A 19,577-nucleotide genomic window follows, 5' to 3' on the forward strand; every position below is an offset into this window, starting at 1 on the left:
GGTACAAGGTTTTATGTGATGTGACACATGAAATGAACTGTAAATACAGTGTGATTGTTCAGTTGTTGGCTCAGAGAAGAACAAACAAGTCCACTGAGCATAGCAAATCTCATTCTGAGTGGTCTCTAGTGGCAAGTTCTGTGGTTTTGTTTTTCAGGACAATGTTAACTCTCTCTTGCCAGTGTTTGAAGAATTCCTGAAAAATGCTCCTAATGATGCCAGTTATGATGCTGTCAGGCAAAGCGTGGTCATTCTTATGGGGTCACTGGCAAAGCATCTGGACAAGAGTGACCCTAAAGTGAAACCAATTGTTGGCAAACTGATAGCAGCTTTGTCCACCCCATCTCAGCAGGTAGGTGCCTTTGGGAGGAGTTGTCAGGTTCCACACAGAGGCAGGTTAACACCAGGATACTGTTAGGGATGGCAGAGAGATGAAAAATGGTGACAGAAAGGTTTCATTTGGGGTGCATTCTAGGGGGAATTTGTGTTAGTAATGACTATTTTGTGATCTGGTGGATTGTTTTACAGGTTCAAGAGTCAGTGGCAAGCTGTTTACCGCCTCTGGTGCCCGCAATTAAAGAGGATGCGGGAGGAATGATCCAGAAGCTGATGCAGCTGCTGTTGGAGTCTGATAAGTATGCTGAGCGCAAAGGTGCAGCCTATGGGCTGGCTGGCCTGGTGAAAGGCCTGGGCATCCTCTCTCTCAAGCAGCAGGAGATGATGACCACACTGACTGATGCTATCCAGGACAAGAAGAACTTCCGCCGGCGGGAGGGTAAGGGACAGGAGCTTTTCCCTCCAGATACTTAAGCATTTCTCTTGAACCTACTACCATTGTCATCAGGTGAAGTTCCTGCACCCCTGTGTTTGGTTTAGCTACATTTATTTTACTAAAGTTTGGCAAGAAAGAAATGGGAAGTGGCTCTTGTGAGGCCATTGGTTGTGTATAGTGTCCCAAAATCGCTCAATTCAATCCTGGAAGAAGGATTTCTAGTCCTAGACCATATGGATGTGCCCCTCTCTCCTGTTTCCGAAGGCAGATGTTGCTGGGGGGGAGCTCCTTCTCTGAGGTCACAAATCCCCACTACAGCACAAGCCACAAGGGCAAGAAAGCAAGAGACTTTCAGCTGTGAGACTTGAGTGCTTTTGGAACAGTTATACAGATATTTGGCAAATTGTATCTTCTTTTCATCCTTAAATGAAGTTGTATTTTCCTCTGACCATCCTTTTTGGGTTTGTAGGGGCTCTGTTTGCCTTCGAGATGCTCTGCAGCATGCTCGGGAAGCTCTTTGAGCCCTATGTGGTTCATGTACTCCCTCACCTGCTGCTTTGTTTTGGAGATGGGAACCAGTACGTGCGAGAGGTAAGGTGCCTTAAATTTCTGCTATCACAGAGTGTTAAAAAACCCAGATGGAATGGATATGGATGTGAATCCTGTTTGTAATGAGGCAAGTTGAGAAGGTGACCTATCCCTTAAGAAACCACTAATAACAATTTGATCTTCTTAGTAACTGAAAGCATCTGTTTTCATTGGCCATTAATTGGGAGCTACTTAGCCAGCTGTATTGTTGTACTGAGACACTATTTACATGAAGGCTTTGTTCCCAGAGAGTCTCAGAGGAAGGAAAACGGTGTTGTGTTACAGTTTGTAAGTGTTCTCTTCTCCTTGGAGGCTGCAGATGACTGTGCCAAAGCTGTAATGAGCAATCTGAGTACTCACGGAGTGAAGCTGGTTTTACCATCACTTCTTGCGGCACTAGAAGAGGAATCATGGAGAACTAAAGCTGGTATGGACCAATATTTGCCTGACAGGATTGAGAGTAACCCACAGTTCCCTTTGCTGTCATCCCCCTTGTGTATTCCTTCATCCCTACAGATGGCCATGATGCTTTATGTTCTTGTAAGGAACTGTGAATCTTCCACAGCTTTTTACAGCTGAGTTCCCTGACACATTTGAGTAACCTTTTTTCTGCTGGCATATTCAAGGGACAGTTTGTATCCCATCTCTGTAGTAGCACTTCAGAACATGGAATTTTGTTAACACATTCCTTTTCCTTCATACAAAAGAAAAGTATTATTTGGTGTGTTAAGGTACCATAGAGTAACTTAATGCATTTCAGCCCTTCTTTGTGTTCTCTGACTGGTAGATTTGAGTTTGGAGTAAGTGTGATCATTATCTCATGTCAATTTCTTAATACTGTGTTTTGTCTTTTCTTTTGTCTTCTTTTTCTTGGTGTACTTTGTTCACAGGTTCAGTGGAACTGCTGGGGGCTATGGCATACTGTGCTCCCAAACAACTCTCTTCCTGTTTACCCAACATCGTGCCCAAACTCACTGAAGTGCTGACAGATTCTCATGTGAAGGTGCAGAATGCAGGGCAGCAGGCTCTCAGGCAGATTGGGTCTGTCATCAGGAATCCAGAGATCCTGGGTGAGACCTGTCTGTGCATCTCTAATGTCCTGATGTGACTGTGGTTTATAATAGCAAGGTTTAGGTTCACAGTATTTAGGATTAAATGCAAATTTGTATAGAAATGAAGCTAATCCTACAGGAGTATAACATGAAGACTTAACAGCAGCTGTCTGCTTCCAGGCTTTTTAAATGTTCCTGTCCATTTTTGCAGCTGATGTTTAATAGAGTTTCCCCTGTCCTTATGCTGCTTGTTGCTTGAGAAGGACCTCAAACATCTCATGAGAACACACCAGCTCATCCTGACACGTTTTTGGTTTATGTACAAATAAAGTCTTTTCTCTCCTTTTTAAAAATATTCAGCAATTGCTCCAGTTCTGTTGGATGCTCTCACGGACCCCTCCAGGAAGACTCAGAAGTGTTTGCAGACTCTACTGGATACCAAATTTGTCCATTTCATTGATGCTCCATCCTTAGCACTGATCATGCCAATTGTTCAGAGAGCTTTTCAGGATCGTTCCACAGACACCAGGAAAATGGCTGCCCAGATCATTGGGAACATGTACTCCCTGACGGACCAGAAGGTACAGTGCTAAAAATGCTCTCTAACTGTATTCTAATAGATTACTCTGACAAGCACTAGAGAGAATTCATTTGGCTTGGGGATTTTGTTGTTAAGGTAGAAAATATTAATATCCATGCAGCTTCTTAATTAAATGTATGTAAATGAACAGATGACAATAAAGATAGTGACAGTTCTCAGGTCCTTAAGACTGTCAGTTTTGTGCTTTGGTCATCTAGTTATTGCCAGTTTATCCCCGCAAAAAGGTCTTGTAACTTTTACCATATAAAAAATGCCTTAACAAACAAACAAGTGAAACACAGATCAGCTGCTAACAAATGGATCCAGGGTTTGTTTGAAAAGTATTTGTAGGACCTGACTATAGGCTAAAGATCTGTGTTTAATTTTTGTGCTGATAATATCTACATTTAAACCTTGTGTAAATGTTAAGAGTGTTGGATTTTCCTTAGATACAAACTGCTGGGTTGTGAGTGAGTGTTAAAAAGGTTTTGAGTGATCTGCACAGAACTGGTGTTTCTTGGACTTGCAGAGTAATTCACTATGCTTATCTGCAGTATTGTGAGAGCAACTAATTAAACTCTCAGGATGTTAGGGATGTTTGCTCATAATAAGGGGTGAATGTCCTTTACATGAAGGTGACTATGTTTTCTCTCATTTTGAATCTGACTTTTCGGGCTGTTTAGGATCTGGCTCCGTACCTACCCAGTGTGACCCCTGGACTGAAGGCCTCTCTTTTGGATCCTGTACCTGAAGTAAGTCTTTTGTACAAACACAGTTTGTCTTTCAGTGCATTAGGTTAAACATTGTCCTAATCGGTCTGGCATATCTTTGACTGGACATTTTGCAGATCTCTGTTTCTTTGTCTGTTAGGTGCGCACAGTGTCTGCGAAGGCCCTGGGGGCCATGGTGAAAGGTATGGGAGAGTCCTGCTTTGAGGATTTGTTGCCATGGCTGATGGAGACACTGACATATGAGCAGAGCTCAGTGGATCGCTCTGGTGCTGCTCAAGGTGGGGACACCTGTGCGTGAGCGCTGAGCTCAGGTTTTCTCATATTAAATCAGATTAGCTGCTTGTTTCTTGTGTGTATCAGCTCCATTCCCTGCTTTTTTCCCCCAGGTCTGGCTGAAGTTATGGCTGGTTTGGGGGTAGAAAAGCTGGAGAAACTTATGCCAGAGATTGTAGCGACTGCCAGTAAAGTGGATATTGCTCCACATGTACGAGATGGTTATATCATGATGTTCAACTACCTGCCAATTACCTTTGGAGACAAGTTCACTCCCTATGTTGGTCCCATCATTCCTTGTATCCTTAAGGTATATAGCAAAACTGAAGGATTTTATTAGAGAATAAAAAGAAGCCTCCAGAGTATTTTAAGTATTATTTTCAATAATTGTGGGATGTGCAGAGACTTGTCCAGACTATTAGAAAAAAAGGGAATTTAAATTATAAATTATTTCTTCTACGTTATTGGCTTGCTGTCTTTTATTTGTGGTCACTAGTCTTTTCTTGAAGACATCTTTGTGCATTCACAGCTCTGTAGTTCATTTGCTTTTCATGGTGGAGAGAGAAAACATTGTTTTGTTTTCCTCCTGTTGCTTTTGTGTATTGTGCTGAAAGACCCAGTTTTCAGAGCCCTTTTTGTGCCTCTCTGCAGGCCCTGGCCGACGAGAATGAGTTTGTGCGGGACACGGCGCTGCGTGCAGGGCAGCGAATCATCAGCATGTATGCAGAGACAGCCATCGCTCTGCTCCTGCCACAGCTCGAGGATGGGCTCTTTGATGACTTGTGGAGGATAAGGTAGGCAAAACCAGCTTAGCCACAAACGTTTCCCCCCATGCTTGAAAAACTGGTGTGATTCAGGCTCTGTGTTGCTCCTCAAAAAAATGCAGAGACCTCCTGTGAAGCAAAAACAAGTGTTGCTTTTTGCCTGTTGATTTGAGTATGATGCCTTATAGCACTTGAGTCTGCAAAGCCCTGCCAGGCTGGGTCAGGTTTCCAACTACATGCAGAGCATTCATGCTGGATTATTAATTCTGGCGGTGACTCTGAAATGCACTTCCAAGGTAGTTGATGTTGCATTATTTAGCCCTTGTGTATTGTTTTTCATTTCTCCAAATGCTGAGCAAGTTATCGTTCTCCTGTGTATGAAAATGTGCAGTGGAGCACTCACAGCTGATAGCAGTTGCTCAAAAATTAGCTGTACTAAATGATTTGTGCCAGCTGAGTGCTGCTAAGTATTCTTACCCCAGGTGAATGTCATTTGGGTTAGACAGATGCAGGCACTGTCTTGTTCCTTTTTAGAGTCAAGGCTATTCTCAGATTCATTGCTTTGGTTTGAAAATTCTCTCAGCCCTTGCAGTTTGGAATTCACTCCTTCCCTTTCTGTTTAGCATGCTACTTTCAGCCATGTAGGCAGATGATGTTGCACATCAGCCCATGTAGCATTTCAGTGCAGACCTAGCTGTGCCTCACATCTGGCTCCAGTCTGTAGCTGATGTCCTGTCAGAATTGGACAGGTACTGCCTGAGTGCCCTGTTCGTAACACTTGACTTGCTCCTGTTGCCAGGTTTAGCTCAGTTCAGCTCCTTGGAGATCTTCTATTCCACATCTCAGGAGTCACTGGAAAAATGACCACAGAAACTGCCTCAGAGGATGACAACTTTGGAACAGCCCAATCAAACAAGGTAAAGCTGTTCTGTTCTTGCCTGTTGTGCCTTTTTTTTTTTTTTTTTTTTTTTAATTCTCCCATTTTAAATCAGCATGGACAGCCTGCTGGAAAGATATTTGGAATAATCATGTATTCTATTATTTTTATAGATTTCAGGGGCAGATAATACAATTTTGTGCTATTTCTTTCCAGGCTATCATTAATGCTCTGGGAGTGGAGAGGAGGAACAGGGTGCTGGCGGGGCTGTACATGGGCCGCTCGGACACGCAGCTGGTGGTGCGCCAGGCCTCCTTACACGTCTGGAAAATCGTTGTCTCAAACACTCCTCGCACGCTGCGGGAAATCCTGCCAACACTCTTTGGCCTTCTGCTGAAATTCCTGGCCAGTACTTGCGCAGATAAGCGAACGGTGAGGAATTAAGTTGTGCCTTCCTGATCCTGTGGGTGACTGTAGAAAATAACTCCCGAGGAACACAGGATAATTCTTCTCGATAAGTCACGCCAAAGCTGTCATCAATTTAACTGTTCTGAGCATGAGCATGTCTGAATTCTCTGTTTGCTGTAGGCAAGAGTGATTGTGATGACAGTAAAACTATTTTTCGATGGTTATTTGTAGTACTGTTTCCATTAATACTGCTCTGTCTGCACTATGATCAGTAACTTATGGTGAAAAGTGAACATTTGCTCGCAGTTTACCTTCTAAAGTTTTATAAAAAGGAAAATTGTTTATTAATACATTTTTGGAGACAGGTTGCAGCACGGACATTAGGAGATCTTGTCCGAAAGTTAGGAGAGAAGATCCTTCCTGAAATCATTCCTATCCTGGAAGATGGACTGAGATCAGACAAGAGTGATGAGAGGCAAGGAGTCTGCATCGGTTTGAGCGAGATCATGAAATCAACCAGCAGAGATGCGGTGAGTTACATGTTCCAGGTGAAATTCCCGTTTTTCCAGGTACTGATGTTATGGTGCAGGTATTGCACTTGAGACAGAAAAATACATTCTGTGGACTGAAGTCAGAGCTTGTAACTAACACTGAGTTGCTGCTCAGGCAAATTGTATGAATTTGTATCAGTCAGAGCCCTGTGACTACTTGTGCTGATTTATCCTGCTTTTCTTCCAATATTATTTCAAGCAAACTGCAGTTTAGTTTCAGTTGTGCAAATTCTGCATTCTTAGCTACTTCACTGAGATACACATGTCTCTTGTGCTTTAAATGTTCTGCAATTTTACCTCTTCATCTTCAGGTACTGCTTTTCTCCGAGTCCCTGGTCCCTACAGTGAGAAAAGCACTGTGTGATCCTCTGGAAGAAGTTAGAGAGGCTGCAGCCAAAACATTTGAACAGCTGCACTCAACAATTGGCCATCAGGCTCTTGAAGACATCCTGCCCTTCTTGCTGAAGCAGCTGGTGAGCATTGCTCAGCATTAGTCAACAACCTGATTAATGATGTGGAACAAGTTTTGAATAATTAACTTAAAGAAGAAGGATTGTAGTGGCAGACCTTCCAGGGAATGGCAGTAATATTTTATCTCCTCCTGGAGTCATCCTAGCCAGTGGTAGGGAAGATCTTGTGGCTAAAGCCTAGGCCTAAGGATTGCTGTACCTAGCTCTCCTATGGAATTGCCATTGTCACCTGCTTAAGTTGCTTGGCCACCATGCCTGAAATGGAAAATCTTTCTGATGTGACAAGAGCTTGATTTGGGTTTTGCTAGGTACTATGAGAATATGAGAACATTTTTGAATAGAAGGACTTAGGGTTTTTTTTATGATCACATGGAAAATTGTCCCTTGAAACAGGGTTTAGCTTGGTGTGTCACAGATCATTTCTCAGTTAGTCTCTTTCTCTTTCCCTGTAGGATAATGAAGAGACAGCTGACTTTGCTGTGGATGGTCTTAAACAAGTTATGGCTGTCAAGAGCCGTGTGGTGCTGCCTTATTTGGTGCCAAAGGTACAATGGGAAACAAATTTTAAACTTTGTATCTTTGCTGTTTCCTCTGCTTGCTGCCAGTTGTCTTTGGACCAATATGGCAAAAGGGAGAACATAGTTTGAAATTTTCTTCTGATTTTGTGCCAAAAACATTGTCATTTGGGCTGTGATGCATAAATATTTCATGTTGTAGAGAAAGTGAGACTCTTGGAAAAACTTTCTGCTTGTTTCAATATTTTGTTGTTATTTTTTATTTTTGTAGCTGACTACCCCCCCAGTGAACACCCGGGTGCTGGCTTTCCTCTCCTCAGTGGCAGGGGATGCTCTGACACGGCACTTGAGCGTCATCCTGCCTGCTATGATGTCTGCACTCAAAGAGAAGCTGGGCACCAGTGAAGAGCAATTGGCAAGTAGCACAGCTCAGCTCTTTGTTGTGACAGGTTGCCTGAAGATAGTGCACCAGGTTTACTTCCCAGCCCAGAATCCGTGTTCTTTAGATTCACAGATTGCATGTTTAATTCAGTCCATTAGCTTTTCCAGGATGAGTCTTTTTGCCTGGTGGCATATTGTGAGTCAAAAAAAACATATGCTTTCCAAATCTATTTGTATCCATTTAAAAGTCTTCTTGGCCTGCTACAAGATACAATTCTCAGTTTACTTATTCCTGGAGAACTGCCAGAGAGTCTAGTTAACTTTATATTTATTCTTGGTGTAGAAGACTGAGAGATTAAAGGGCTGCAGGGAGGAAATCTCCTATTTTGCATGCTGCACTCCTCCTGTACTGCTTTCCAAAACATCTGGTGCCAAAGGACTCCAGAGAACATCCTGGAGTTGTGACTGTGGACAGACATTTTCATGATCAGTTGGTGAATTAGGAATGAGTGACAGAGTCCTGTTGTCTGTCTGCTGTGGATGCCCATTAGATCAGCTTCTAGCCCCAAGTCCGCCTGGAGATCTCTAATGTACCCACAGACGTGCTTGTAATTAGTGCTGTGACGCACAGCATTAAACTACCTAAATCAGAAGAATGTTACCTGACAAGACTCACAGTCTCTCGTGGGTAAGTGAGATGGGGGAGACTGAGCTACTCTAGTTTTTGTAACTTAGCCCTCCTGCAGCTGCTGCAGCAATCAGTTCAGCAGAGTTTGGTCACTTGTTAAATTTTAAGAATTGGTCATACCTGTGTCTGCATCAGGGCTGAATCAAGCCTTTAATGGTGATGTGACCAGCTCTTTAATGAGAAACAATTAGCGAGTGGAGTGTGTTGTAGTATTTATCTAGAGACAATGCTGGGGATAACATGGAGAAGCGTGGGGCTAAATTTGGCTTTGTTCTGTTTGAGAGTTAATGTAAAGTTAATTTGGGCTCTTCAGGAGATGGCAAACTGCCAGTCTGTGATCCTGTCTGTGGAAGATGATGTTGGACAAAGAATTATAACTGAAGATTTGCTAGAAGCTACCCGCAGCCCTGAGCTGGGCATGAGACAGGCAGCAGCTGTCATGCTGAATATCTACTGCTCCAAGACAAAAGCAGACTACACTGGTCATCTCAGGAGCTTGGTTTCGGGCTTGATTCGCCTGTTTAATGACACCAACCCTGTAGTTCTGAATGAAAGCTGGGATGCACTTAATTCCATCACCAAGGTGAGAGGCAGCTTAAAAAGGTTACAGGGGTAATGTCTGGCCTGAGAAGACTTCACAAGAGATATCTGGATGTCATGTTACCTGATCTTTGTTTTACCCCTCTCTCCTGCAGAAATTAGATGCTGGGAACCAGCTTGCTCTCATTGAGGACCTGCACAAGGATATCCGGACTGTAGGGAATGAGGCCAAGGGCGAGCACGTGCCAGGATTCTGTATTCCTAAGAAGGTAAAGGATCAGAATGAGCGTGAATTCATCACAGCCACAATACTCCACCTTTGGGGAGAGCTGATTGGTATTATAGCTGTTAGAAGCAGTGACTATTTAGGCATTCCACACCTGTATATTGGAGGACTTTTTGTGGGTTAGAGCTCTTGAGTAACCCTACAGAAGACCCCTCTTGCAATGAGGTCTCTGACAATTCTGTTATGCACCTAAGTTATGGTTGCTGGCTGCTTTTTGTGGGGGAGTAACATTGGACTTCTGTGCCAAATTTCTCTGGTTTAAAAATTCCCTGAGCTGCCACCACTTTTTTCATAACAACTGCTTTAGTAAGGTGAAGAGGCATGAAATCAAACCAAATAAAAGTAGCTCTGTCAATGTGGAATCAGGCAGCTGAAGGTCAACAGGAAATTGAGAGAAACTCTCCAAGTTTGTTCATCTGGTGTATAATGGGAGCAAAAATAAGATACGTATTTCTTGCATCTTAGCTTCTAAGCTTTCTTATCTGATTTTTGTGATAGGGAGTGACTTCCATACTTGTGGTTCTGCGGGAGGGTGTTTTAACTGGTAATCCAGAACAGAAGGAGGAGGCAGCAAAGGCCTTAGGGCTGGTTATTAAGCTGACTTCTGCTGAAGCTCTCAAACCATCTGTGGTGAGCATCACTGGGCCCCTCATTCGAATCTTGGGAGATCGGTTCAGCTGGAATGTCAAGGTGGCTCTGCTTGAAACTCTAAGCCTTCTTTTAGCTAAGGTAAGATTCAAAGTGTGGTTTGTGAACATTTTCCATGGCAACCTTCAGAAATATCTGTTGCTGTTCATGTAAATACAGCTGGGATGCCTGCTGCTGTGGATTGGATATTTAGGAATAGCACTGTAACTGGATTGCATTCTTCCAGCAGCTTCTGGCCTACAAAAAAAGCCCCCAGTGCTGAACCACTGGGCTTCTTAGAAATATTGATAAATTCTGATCCTGCTTTCAAGTGATTAAAGCCCACCATGTAATTAATCTCTCCTATATCCACCATTTTTATGTATTGTTAAGTGCAAAAATCTTATATCTTTGAACAGAGCTGAGCTTTTATTCAGGGCTCTGTGTACAAAAGGCTGTTGGTGATAGTGGAAAATTTCTCAGTGCTACTGCTACCCTTGTATTTCAGTATGAAGAAAAGATGATTATATTGGAAAAGGTCAAAGTTTTTGTGGTAAATTGTTGTTTCATTTTTTTCCTATTTTAGTAGCATGTTAGATCTAACAAGAGCTCTCTAATAACAAACTGCTGTAGAAGCGGTCATGCTGTTCTCAAGCTTTGATCTCTAGCAGCTCTTTAATACTTGACCCCACCACTTTCCCTTCTTCCATCTCTGGAATAGGTTGAGATTGCCCTGAAACCATTTTTGCCCCAGTTGCAAACAACCTTCACCAAAGCTCTGCAAGACTCAAACCGTGCTGTTCGCCTTAAAGCTGCTGATGCTCTTGGGAAACTCATTGTCATCCATGTCAAAGTGGATCCTCTCTTCATGGAGCTCCTGAATGGAATTCGTTCCAGTGATGACTCTGCCATCAGGTAAGCTGCAGCTGACAGCTTAGACCTTCTTGCTTACTAAGGATGAAAGAAAGAGCTGGGATGAATGAACAAAACCCCCAATTAGAGTAAGATGTTTGTATTAATGAAAGCAGTGGACTGTAAACCAAGAATGGGCATGATGGGGCCTTCCTGTGTCAGAAGCTGAACTGTCAGAGTATTTAGGAGGAACAGTGCTTCGGGTCTGCCCAGTTCTTCTCTCCTGCACATCCCCAAGCAGCCCACTTGTTAGTCTGACAAAAGTAAAGCAGCTGTTCTTGTATCCTAAGGGCACAGATCCCTAAGATACAAACTTCCTGACTTGAGAATTTTTTTAATCTTTGAACAATCAGAAAACATCTGTGTTATAACAAACAGAAACATGGAAGTACTGTCTAGGATGGAGTTTCCAGCAGTGCAAAGAGGGGATCATTCTCCCAAACTGTAAGGCATATCAGTGTAATTGCTGTGCAAGGATCTACAGGTATCCAAAGCAAAATTTCTCTTGGAGGGTGGGGGAGAGGCAGTATCTGACTATACACTGTGATCACTTCAGGGATACGATGCTGCAAGCACTGCGGTTTGTCACACAAGGAGCTGGTGCAAAAGTAGATGCTGCAATTAGGAAGAATATCAGCGTGGTGCTGCTGGGGATGCTGGGACATGATGAGGTACTGCTTCAGCTAGCTGCAAAGAACCCCTGCTGTAGACAGTCTTGTTCTTACATTTAAAATCTGAACTTTCTAGCAGAATTACTATCTAAAATAACTTCTGGGAAAATTACTAATGATGTAGTCACAGTGGAGATTCCTGGCCAGTCCCTGGTAACTCTGAAAAGCCTCCAGTTTAGTGTTTCCTCAGCAACTGCATACGTGGGTTTGACCTGCAGCTCCTCACTAACAGGTTTGAGGTAGCTCTGCAGTAAGGATTTGCTTTTTATCTTGGAGAAAACCTGCAGTACCTTCACTGTATGGGCAGATGTGTTTGTAGCCTCTCAGGTCAGGTTTAATTCAGTGTGAGAAATTTGTCAGAAAATGGCAGATTTTTCTCCAACGAGTTTAATATAGGGTCTTCTGTATGTGGCAGATAACAACAGTAACATGAGTGAGATTAATTTAATCATCTAATAATTTCTTTTTTATGTCAGTCTCTGCAACAGACATGCAACTGTTGAAACGCTAGAAATAGAAAAATTGAAACATTCCCACTGGGTTGTAAATTTTGGGGAGGAGTGGGTAGTAATGGGACGGTCACATAAGGAAGCCAAAATAGTGAAAGCCTGGAAGTGTTAAATGAAAAGTAGTAAGAGTTTGTCACAGAGATCAGCTCATCCAGAAATGGCTAGAAATAACACTTACAGTAAGTGAATCTAAACTAAGCTCTTGCAAACTCATCTTTTAGAACATTGACTTTCATCTTTATGACTTTTCCATTTAACAAATGAGAACTTAGATAAGATCTGTGATTCTTCAGTTTCTGCTGGCTTTTTTGACCTTAGATTTGGCTTTAATTTCCATTATGCACAAGAAACCATGTGAACTGACAGAAATCCACAGGGAGTAGGAGTGAAATACTACTATTTATTTTCTCCTCCTCTTTATTTCCTGTCGTCTTCTGACACTTGTTTTTCTTGCTGCCTGTCTCTGGAGTGTGTTAAGCTCAAGTCATGTTCTCTGTTCTCCCATCCCCTGTCAGGATGCCACCCGCATGGCCTCAGCCGGCTGCCTGGCAGAGCTGTGTGCCTTTCTGTCCGATGAGGAGCTCAGCACTGTTCTCCACCAGCACTTACTGGGTAGGTGAAGCTGTTTACAGGTACAGGACTGGAACAGATTATGAAAGTAGGGAAGATTCCTTCTCAGCCATTGCTTCAGGCTAACTTTGTGACTGAATCTCTCCTTTGTACTTTTCTGTGCTTTCTTTGCTCATGGCTCTTAATTCATGCACTCTGGTACACAGGGAGCACAGGTAACTGGTTGTCAGTTGGGGTTACCCAGACCTTTTTTTTCTCTGGATTTGTTATCAGACGACTTGATAAAGGTACCAGCACAGCTGAGTAATTGCTGGTGCCGACATAAGGACAGCTGGACATGACAGGATGTTCAAGCAGGGTGGACAGGAGGCCATTCCACCTTTTGGGAGGGTACTCTGATCTTAGGTTGGTTAACGCTAATTGCAGACAGCATCTGATGGCTTCACATGCTTTTGGAGAATTAACTAATTTGCCTCTAAGTTAGAAAAAACCATGGATTTTATAGGACCCCAGTGTTTTGAGTATTATGGATTACTCTCCCCTGTGGGATTAAAAACGGGGTCCGTTGGCTGGTCAAATTACAGATGACTTTTACAATCTTATTAGAGAGTCAAAGCTTGTCTAATTTTGAGCCATCAGAAGTATCTGAGTTGAACAAGAGAGTCCCTTGTTTGTGTCTGCTTTCTTGCCTGCCCAGGTGGTGTTCCTGCCTGGAAAAGGTGTTGCATTTTAGCTCTGTCTGTTTGTCTTTTTGGGAGAAATGGAGGAAGCAGGCTATTGCTTTAGATGCTACTCTTTATTTAATTTTATGGCAGTGAATTGACAAACTGCCAAAATCCTCTCACATAAAGAGGACTAGATAGCAGGAGCCCTACCATTTTTCTGTTCTTTCCTCTGCAGCAGATGTCTCTGGCATTGACTGGATGGTGAGGCATGGCCGGAGCCTGGCTCTCTCTGTGGCTGTGAATGTGGCTTCTGGTAGGCTGTGTTCCCCAAAATACTACAACAGTGTCCAGGAGATGATTGTCAGCAATGCCACGGCTGACAGGGTGAGTCCTGCCCGACAGTGGATGAGTGCTGTTGCAAGCACTTTTTGGGAGCAGTTTTGAAAGGTGTGTGAACAGGTTCCTGTGTTACCAAACAGGACAAAAACCCCCAAGTGACATCTGAAGATTCTCCCTTGGCTAGATGCAGTTTTTATGGTGAAATTACACGACTGTTCTGGTTCTTTTAAGTTCTCATCCCTGGGGAGATGAAGATTATTTAATCTTTAACTTGCAGAGTAGGTTTCATTTGGAGTAAATTACACTCATTTCCCTAGAGAGTTCTCATTCACAGGCCAAGTTTACAAGAAGTGGAAATTACTCATTTTAGGAGGATGATTTTAAATCTGGGGTTGAATGAGTAATTTGGGGTAGAAATTTTGTGGGCTTGGTGGGGCCTGCTGCCTTATTCCATCTGGCTCATGGTTGCATTGGGATTTTTTTCATCATATTACCCAATAAGATTAACCCAACATTTCCCTGCTTTGATGCTGCTGTTCTTTTGAAAGATGGGTTTGGCTTTCCGCAAAAGCTGACAGACCATGAGTTTGGTTATAAAGGCTGTTGTTGAATTCTGCTGTAGTAATACCAATTCTTGGCTTTATGTTGAAGATCCCCATTGCAGTTAGTGGCATCAGAGGGATGGGCTTTCTCATGAAATACCACATGGAAGGGGGAGGCAACCTGCCTCCCAAACTTTCCAGCCTCTTTATTAAGGTAAGAACTTTCATGATAACTACCTGGTGGTGGTCTTGTGATCTGAATCTCTGTTTGACCTAACTCATGGGTGGGTCTATCAAATCCCTGAAAATCTGGGGGGTTTTTTTTGAGGCAGAGTGCAGATAGACTTGCTGTATGAACCCGCTTTGAACCTGTGAATACAACACTGCCATCGCTGCTCTAACATGGAAATTTGTTTTCGAGCTTTCTGTGCTAAATTCCAAGTCTGGTTCTTATAAAGGCGTTTTTCCTTTGCAGTAGCAAACAGCTGGCAGAGAGGAGTGTGAGGAAGCTGTCAGGTTTTTAAGACTGCCAAAGGTCAAACGGCCTTTGTTAGAAATATGTCAAATACCAAAACTCACCTGACCTGAGAACATTGAAATTAACATCTTTTTCAGTTCTTTTCTATTTAAATATTTTTATTCAAAATTCCTTTATTGATTGGTTGTTTCTTTTGGTGTGTGGCTGGATTTTTTTGGTTTCTTTCATGGTCTGCCCTCCCTGAACCCCACCCACACACCCAAGTATCCCTCTTGGTAGACAAGGGTAGATAGAGAGGGGTGATGCTGGAGCATGTTACATTTTCAGATTTTACATTTATTTGCAATTTACTTGAAAAACTACCAAACATGCCAAGTTGACATGATACAGGCCAACATTCTTCAAAGCAGACTTTTTGTTTGAAATCCTACTTTTCTATATTACTATAATAGTATTGTGTTAAAATATAAAATATCACACTTGTCACAAAATCTTTATCACCAAATGCACTTGACATTCAGATATTAGCTTTCATGTTTTAAATGGGTTAAGATTAAAATATAAAACTCTCATTTTTTAAATTTTGAAGTGAAATCCACTGTTGCAATGCACACAGTATTCCAACTAGAGACTGACTTGGCTGTTGTTGCTGAGTAAGTGTGTTGTAGAGGTGCTGACTCTATCAGCTTTTCTGCACTTAGTGGCCATTGTCATTTCCTGAGACAGTTGAGATGAATATGTGACACTGTCATCAACTACATATTTGGAAATTTTCTATTGAAAAGTTGTCTTGTTTTCAAGATTTGATCTTCTCTTACACAGTTTAGTCAGACTTAATTGGTAAGAAGTGTGTCTCTTGTGTACCTGTGAGTTGAAAACTGTTAGCTTTTCTTAGCATAGTTTTAAATACTTAAATTAGAAAAAAGTATTAACAACTGCTTTAAATACATGTCCTTGGTATATCTGAACATAAGTATCTTTGTCTCCTTTAGTGTCTTCAGAACGCATCCAGTGACATTAAGTTAGTTGCAGAAAAGATGATTTGGTGGGCAAATAAAAGTCATCTTCCCCCATTGGATCCTCAGACAATTAAACCAATTCTCAAAGCACTTCTGGACAACACTAAGGATAAAAACACCAGTGTAAGAGCCTACAGTGACCAGGCTATTGTCAACCTTCTGAAGATGAGAGCAGGTGAAGAAGTGCTTGAGGTACGAGACATAAAAAACCATAAAAGGCTGTGTCACCTCGTTCTGCTTTTGTCTGTGGGGTGCCTGCAGCCTTGGAATGTGCTGGAAGTCTCTTATGAAATAGATGAAGTGGGACATCCCAGTTTTCATTTAAGCCTTTTTAGGCCTTCAGCAGCATTCTCATGCTAAGCTCTGAAGAAATCAGCAACACCTATTCTAGTGCAGCATTAATAGAATCAAGGCATTTAACCTTAAGCCTTGCGTGTGCTGGAGTTCCCTCAGCTGGCACTGATGATTCATTGCTTTGGTCACTTGTAAGATCACAGTGGTGCTAGGGAGTATTTAGGATGGACTACTTCATGCATCCATTTCCAGACCTGTTTTCTAAGTCTGACCTGCTTTTGGATAGTTCCCCCATCTGGAATTGTAAAACCAGGTGAAGACTTTTGATATGTTTGAAAGATTTTAGTTGATACAGCGTGTAAGGCACTTACACTTACTCTGATTTTGAATGGTGTGTCGTAAGGAGTTGGTAATTGGTGCTATCTCCCTTCCACAGTCAGTTTCCAAGATTCTTGATGCTGCCAGCCTGGAGCTTCTCAATGAAAGCTGCAGGAGGTCCCTGCGGAAGCTGGCTGGGCAGGCTGACTCCGAGGAACAGATTGATGACACTATCCTGACGTGATAAAGCTCCCAGAGACCTGGAAACACTGAACCAACCGCTGCATCAGCATTTCAACTCAAACACCTATTATAAATGTTTTCATTTTTGAAAATATTAATTCTGATGGGATTTCATGAAAAGGACTCCCAGAGAGTATTTTAGTATCAAATATACCACAATAGCCTTAATTAGACCCACATTAGCTGAAAACTAAAAATTTGGTCCCCTTTTTGAAACAGATTATGTGCAAGAGACAGACATACTAACCAATACTGGTCAGTTGTGGCCAATTGTGAGATGTGGCTAGAGCACATCAGGCTTAAACTCTGATGACAACTATTTCCTTTCCAGGGTCTGTGCAAAAACTCCAGTACTCTAAGTATTGTTGGTTTTTCCACATACTCTGGGAGGCAGGAATAGAACTCAGTGAAAGTTCAGTTGTATTGTTTTTGTGTACTGCTAACTTGCTGCTTGTGATGGTTCTGAAGACTGAAAATCCCTGTAAAACAGAGTATTTAAAATAGCCTTAGAAATCACAGATGCAAAAGGGGGATTAAATGCAGTCTGTTTAGAGAAGGAACATTTAATAAAGGCTCTGACTTTGATCCTTCTGATGTAAACTGTTCTTTTTACAAACTAATTTTTCAACAAACTTACACTTTGATTTACTTTTCAGACCTGTTTGTTCTAGGGCATACAGTTTGTAGAGTGGACAGTGCTGTGATCTGTGAAAACCTTTTGCAGAACTGAGGCAAACCAGGGTTTAAAGCCAAGCCAGAACTGACATTTAATGAAATTTGTAAGTAATTACTCCTGTTAATTTCCAAAGTATTTTTGACTACAGACAGCTTTTTAGTTACCCAACTTGCAAAAAGTCCTTTGTATTTACATCTTCAGAGGCTTCACAAGATATTTGGCATTAGGTTTTTTGGTCAGTGAGTTGTGCTGCTCCAAGAAAGTATATTCTTTTACCTGGACACATGTATCTCTCTTGAAAAAAAAAAAAAAATTTACTAGTACATTTTATGTCACTTGATGGAAATAGCGAAAATCTTGTTGCAGAATACAACCTTTCAGAAGGTAAAATGAGCTTTACATTAGATAAGTGAGCCTTATCTATTTTGTGAAACTCACAGAAGCTGGTTGCACCTGAGAAGCCAGAGCAGTAAGATTTGTTATTTCATGTGCATGGTGTGTCTGTGTAAGTAATCTTCCTTGCTTGTAACTCTGGATGGCTCAAACCATGATGATGGGAGGAGAACACAATACTACACAACATAAAATTTGAGATCATGAAGTGGAACCCCACGGGAATGCATGTTCTGCTAGAACTGAATTGCTGATTGTTATGGCAGTAGCAGCAAGCACAAGAACATTTTTATCATAATAATGCCTCAAACAGTAAGATACAATTGTGAGCAGGTATTTGGGAGTGCTGTGGTTTGTTCTGGTCAGAAGTATGAGAACCTGTCAAAAGGTTCTTGGTGCTGTGTCAGTTTCCAGGCTCTGGTGTAGGCTCCTGACAGCAGATTTGCTGTAGGAGTTTAGTGGAAATGCTCTTTGAAGGAACTTGGGAAATCAGCTACTTTACCCTGTACCTAAGATAGGCGCAGCTGCGCTAAACCATTCCTAGCTGATTGCCACACAATTGTTTATATAGCACTGTAAGATGGTGATTCCATAACCTCTCTATGCCATCTATTTTGTTACATAAACTTACCAGACTGTCAGAACTTCCCTCATGTTTGAAAAAACAGACTCTTCATTGCTGCTACTTGAGTCCATTGCTGCTTGTCCTGTTCCCGCAGACTTTGAAAACAGTTCATTTTTGCAGCAATGTCATTTCAGTGTCCTCACCCCTGGATGAAATAAATTTAGATTTTTCTATGTATTTTCTTAGATATTTTCATGTTTTCTAAACTTACACTGCTGCCCCTTGTGTTTGTTTGTTCCATTCTGACTCCTCTTTGCCTCAAGGTGTCCACTGCTCGTCCAGGTCTCCCGGGGAGTTATTTTGCAAGCTCCACATAACAAACACACTGTTGTCCACTCCAGTACAAGGTCTGGGTGTTCCTTTGTTGCAACACCACCATGTCGTTGACACGTTTAGTTTGTGATCAGCTATGAAGCCAAGCTACAAAATGGCTCTTTAGCTAATTATTTCTAATCTTGTATTTATGCATTTGACTTATTTCTACAAAACTGCAGTCCTGCCCAGTTGGTCTAATGGAAATTGTGTTCTACTATTTTATCACATTTAGCTGCATTCCAAAGGTGGGGTTTAATTCTGATTTTTGCCTTTTAAATCTGCTAATCTTGTGAATCTGAAACCATCTTAAAATGACATATTTTGCACTGAATTGGTAATACTCGAGAGTGAAAACTCAGCTAAGTGCTCTTAAAGATCTGGCAGCTCGTGGCACTGGATCGAGTTTCACCTGTAATGAATTAACTGTGCTTTGGGATCACAGGAACAGCAGTTGAACCATGCAATGCAAAAACCTCTACACTGAAATGTACAAAATTTGATGCCATTCAAAACCTACTAAGTAGGTGTCAGAAAGCTCGGTTGTGGTTGTACTGGAATCACTCACTCCATTATTGCAGACAGGAAGGAATGAAAAAACAGCAAGTTTTGGTGAAGAATGGCTATTGGAGCTCTTGATCATGGGCACCTTGGCTTACCTGTTTTATCTCTGATTCCAATTGATGCTCCACATAAACATGGGAAAGAAAATTATAGGTAAATGAAGCCTTTTTTATCAACTTGTTAATTTTAGCCAATAAGTTCCTTTAGGGTATTTTGATAATTTGTATTTCCAGCTTAGGTAGCAGTAAGTGTAAAAACTCATTCATCTTCCTGAACAGCATCTGAATTTCTGCACTGAATTTAGTTGTTCCTGAGAGGGAGGGGTAAAAAAGGTAGGAGTTCAC

At 41.9% G+C, this 19,577-nt stretch overlaps 1 protein-coding gene across 3 annotated transcripts in view; it reads left to right on the plus strand.

Moving 5' to 3' along the window:
• The window catches only part of GCN1 (GCN1 activator of EIF2AK4), a 38,726-nt gene extending 21,478 nt beyond the window's left edge, over positions 1-17,248 (plus strand). For 2 of the 3 annotated variants that reach the window (XM_069031368.1, XM_069031369.1), the window contains exons 33-58: positions 158-352; positions 529-775; positions 1,242-1,363; positions 1,673-1,787; positions 2,251-2,430; positions 2,773-2,993; positions 3,676-3,744; positions 3,863-4,001; positions 4,110-4,306; positions 4,648-4,790; positions 5,560-5,677; positions 5,854-6,069; positions 6,411-6,575; positions 6,908-7,069; positions 7,519-7,611; positions 7,853-7,996; positions 8,964-9,233; positions 9,346-9,459; positions 9,975-10,205; positions 10,825-11,018; positions 11,572-11,686; positions 12,711-12,807; positions 13,666-13,814; positions 14,421-14,525; positions 15,782-16,000; positions 16,539-17,248. In XM_069031368.1, the coding sequence (XP_068887469.1) occupies positions 158-352; positions 529-775; positions 1,242-1,363; positions 1,673-1,787; positions 2,251-2,430; positions 2,773-2,993; positions 3,676-3,744; positions 3,863-4,001; positions 4,110-4,306; positions 4,648-4,790; positions 5,560-5,677; positions 5,854-6,069; positions 6,411-6,575; positions 6,908-7,069; positions 7,519-7,611; positions 7,853-7,996; positions 8,964-9,233; positions 9,346-9,459; positions 9,975-10,205; positions 10,825-11,018; positions 11,572-11,686; positions 12,711-12,807; positions 13,666-13,814; positions 14,421-14,525; positions 15,782-16,000; positions 16,539-16,664 (4,146 nt within the window). In that variant the 3' untranslated portion in view covers positions 16,665-17,248. The remainder of the gene's footprint in view (positions 1-157; positions 353-528; positions 776-1,241; positions 1,364-1,672; positions 1,788-2,250; positions 2,431-2,772; positions 2,994-3,675; positions 3,745-3,862; positions 4,002-4,109; positions 4,307-4,647; positions 4,791-5,559; positions 5,678-5,853; positions 6,070-6,410; positions 6,576-6,907; positions 7,070-7,518; positions 7,612-7,852; positions 7,997-8,963; positions 9,234-9,345; positions 9,460-9,974; positions 10,206-10,824; positions 11,019-11,571; positions 11,687-12,710; positions 12,808-13,665; positions 13,815-14,420; positions 14,526-15,781; positions 16,001-16,538) is intronic. The other variant, XM_069031370.1, reaches the window with a different exon arrangement.
• The last annotated feature ends 2,329 nt before the right edge of the window (positions 17,249-19,577 follow it).

This window comes from Aphelocoma coerulescens, chromosome 15 (assembly GCF_041296385.1).
Source record: "Aphelocoma coerulescens isolate FSJ_1873_10779 chromosome 15, UR_Acoe_1.0, whole genome shotgun sequence".
Lineage (NCBI taxonomy): Eukaryota > Metazoa > Chordata > Aves > Passeriformes > Corvidae > Aphelocoma > Aphelocoma coerulescens.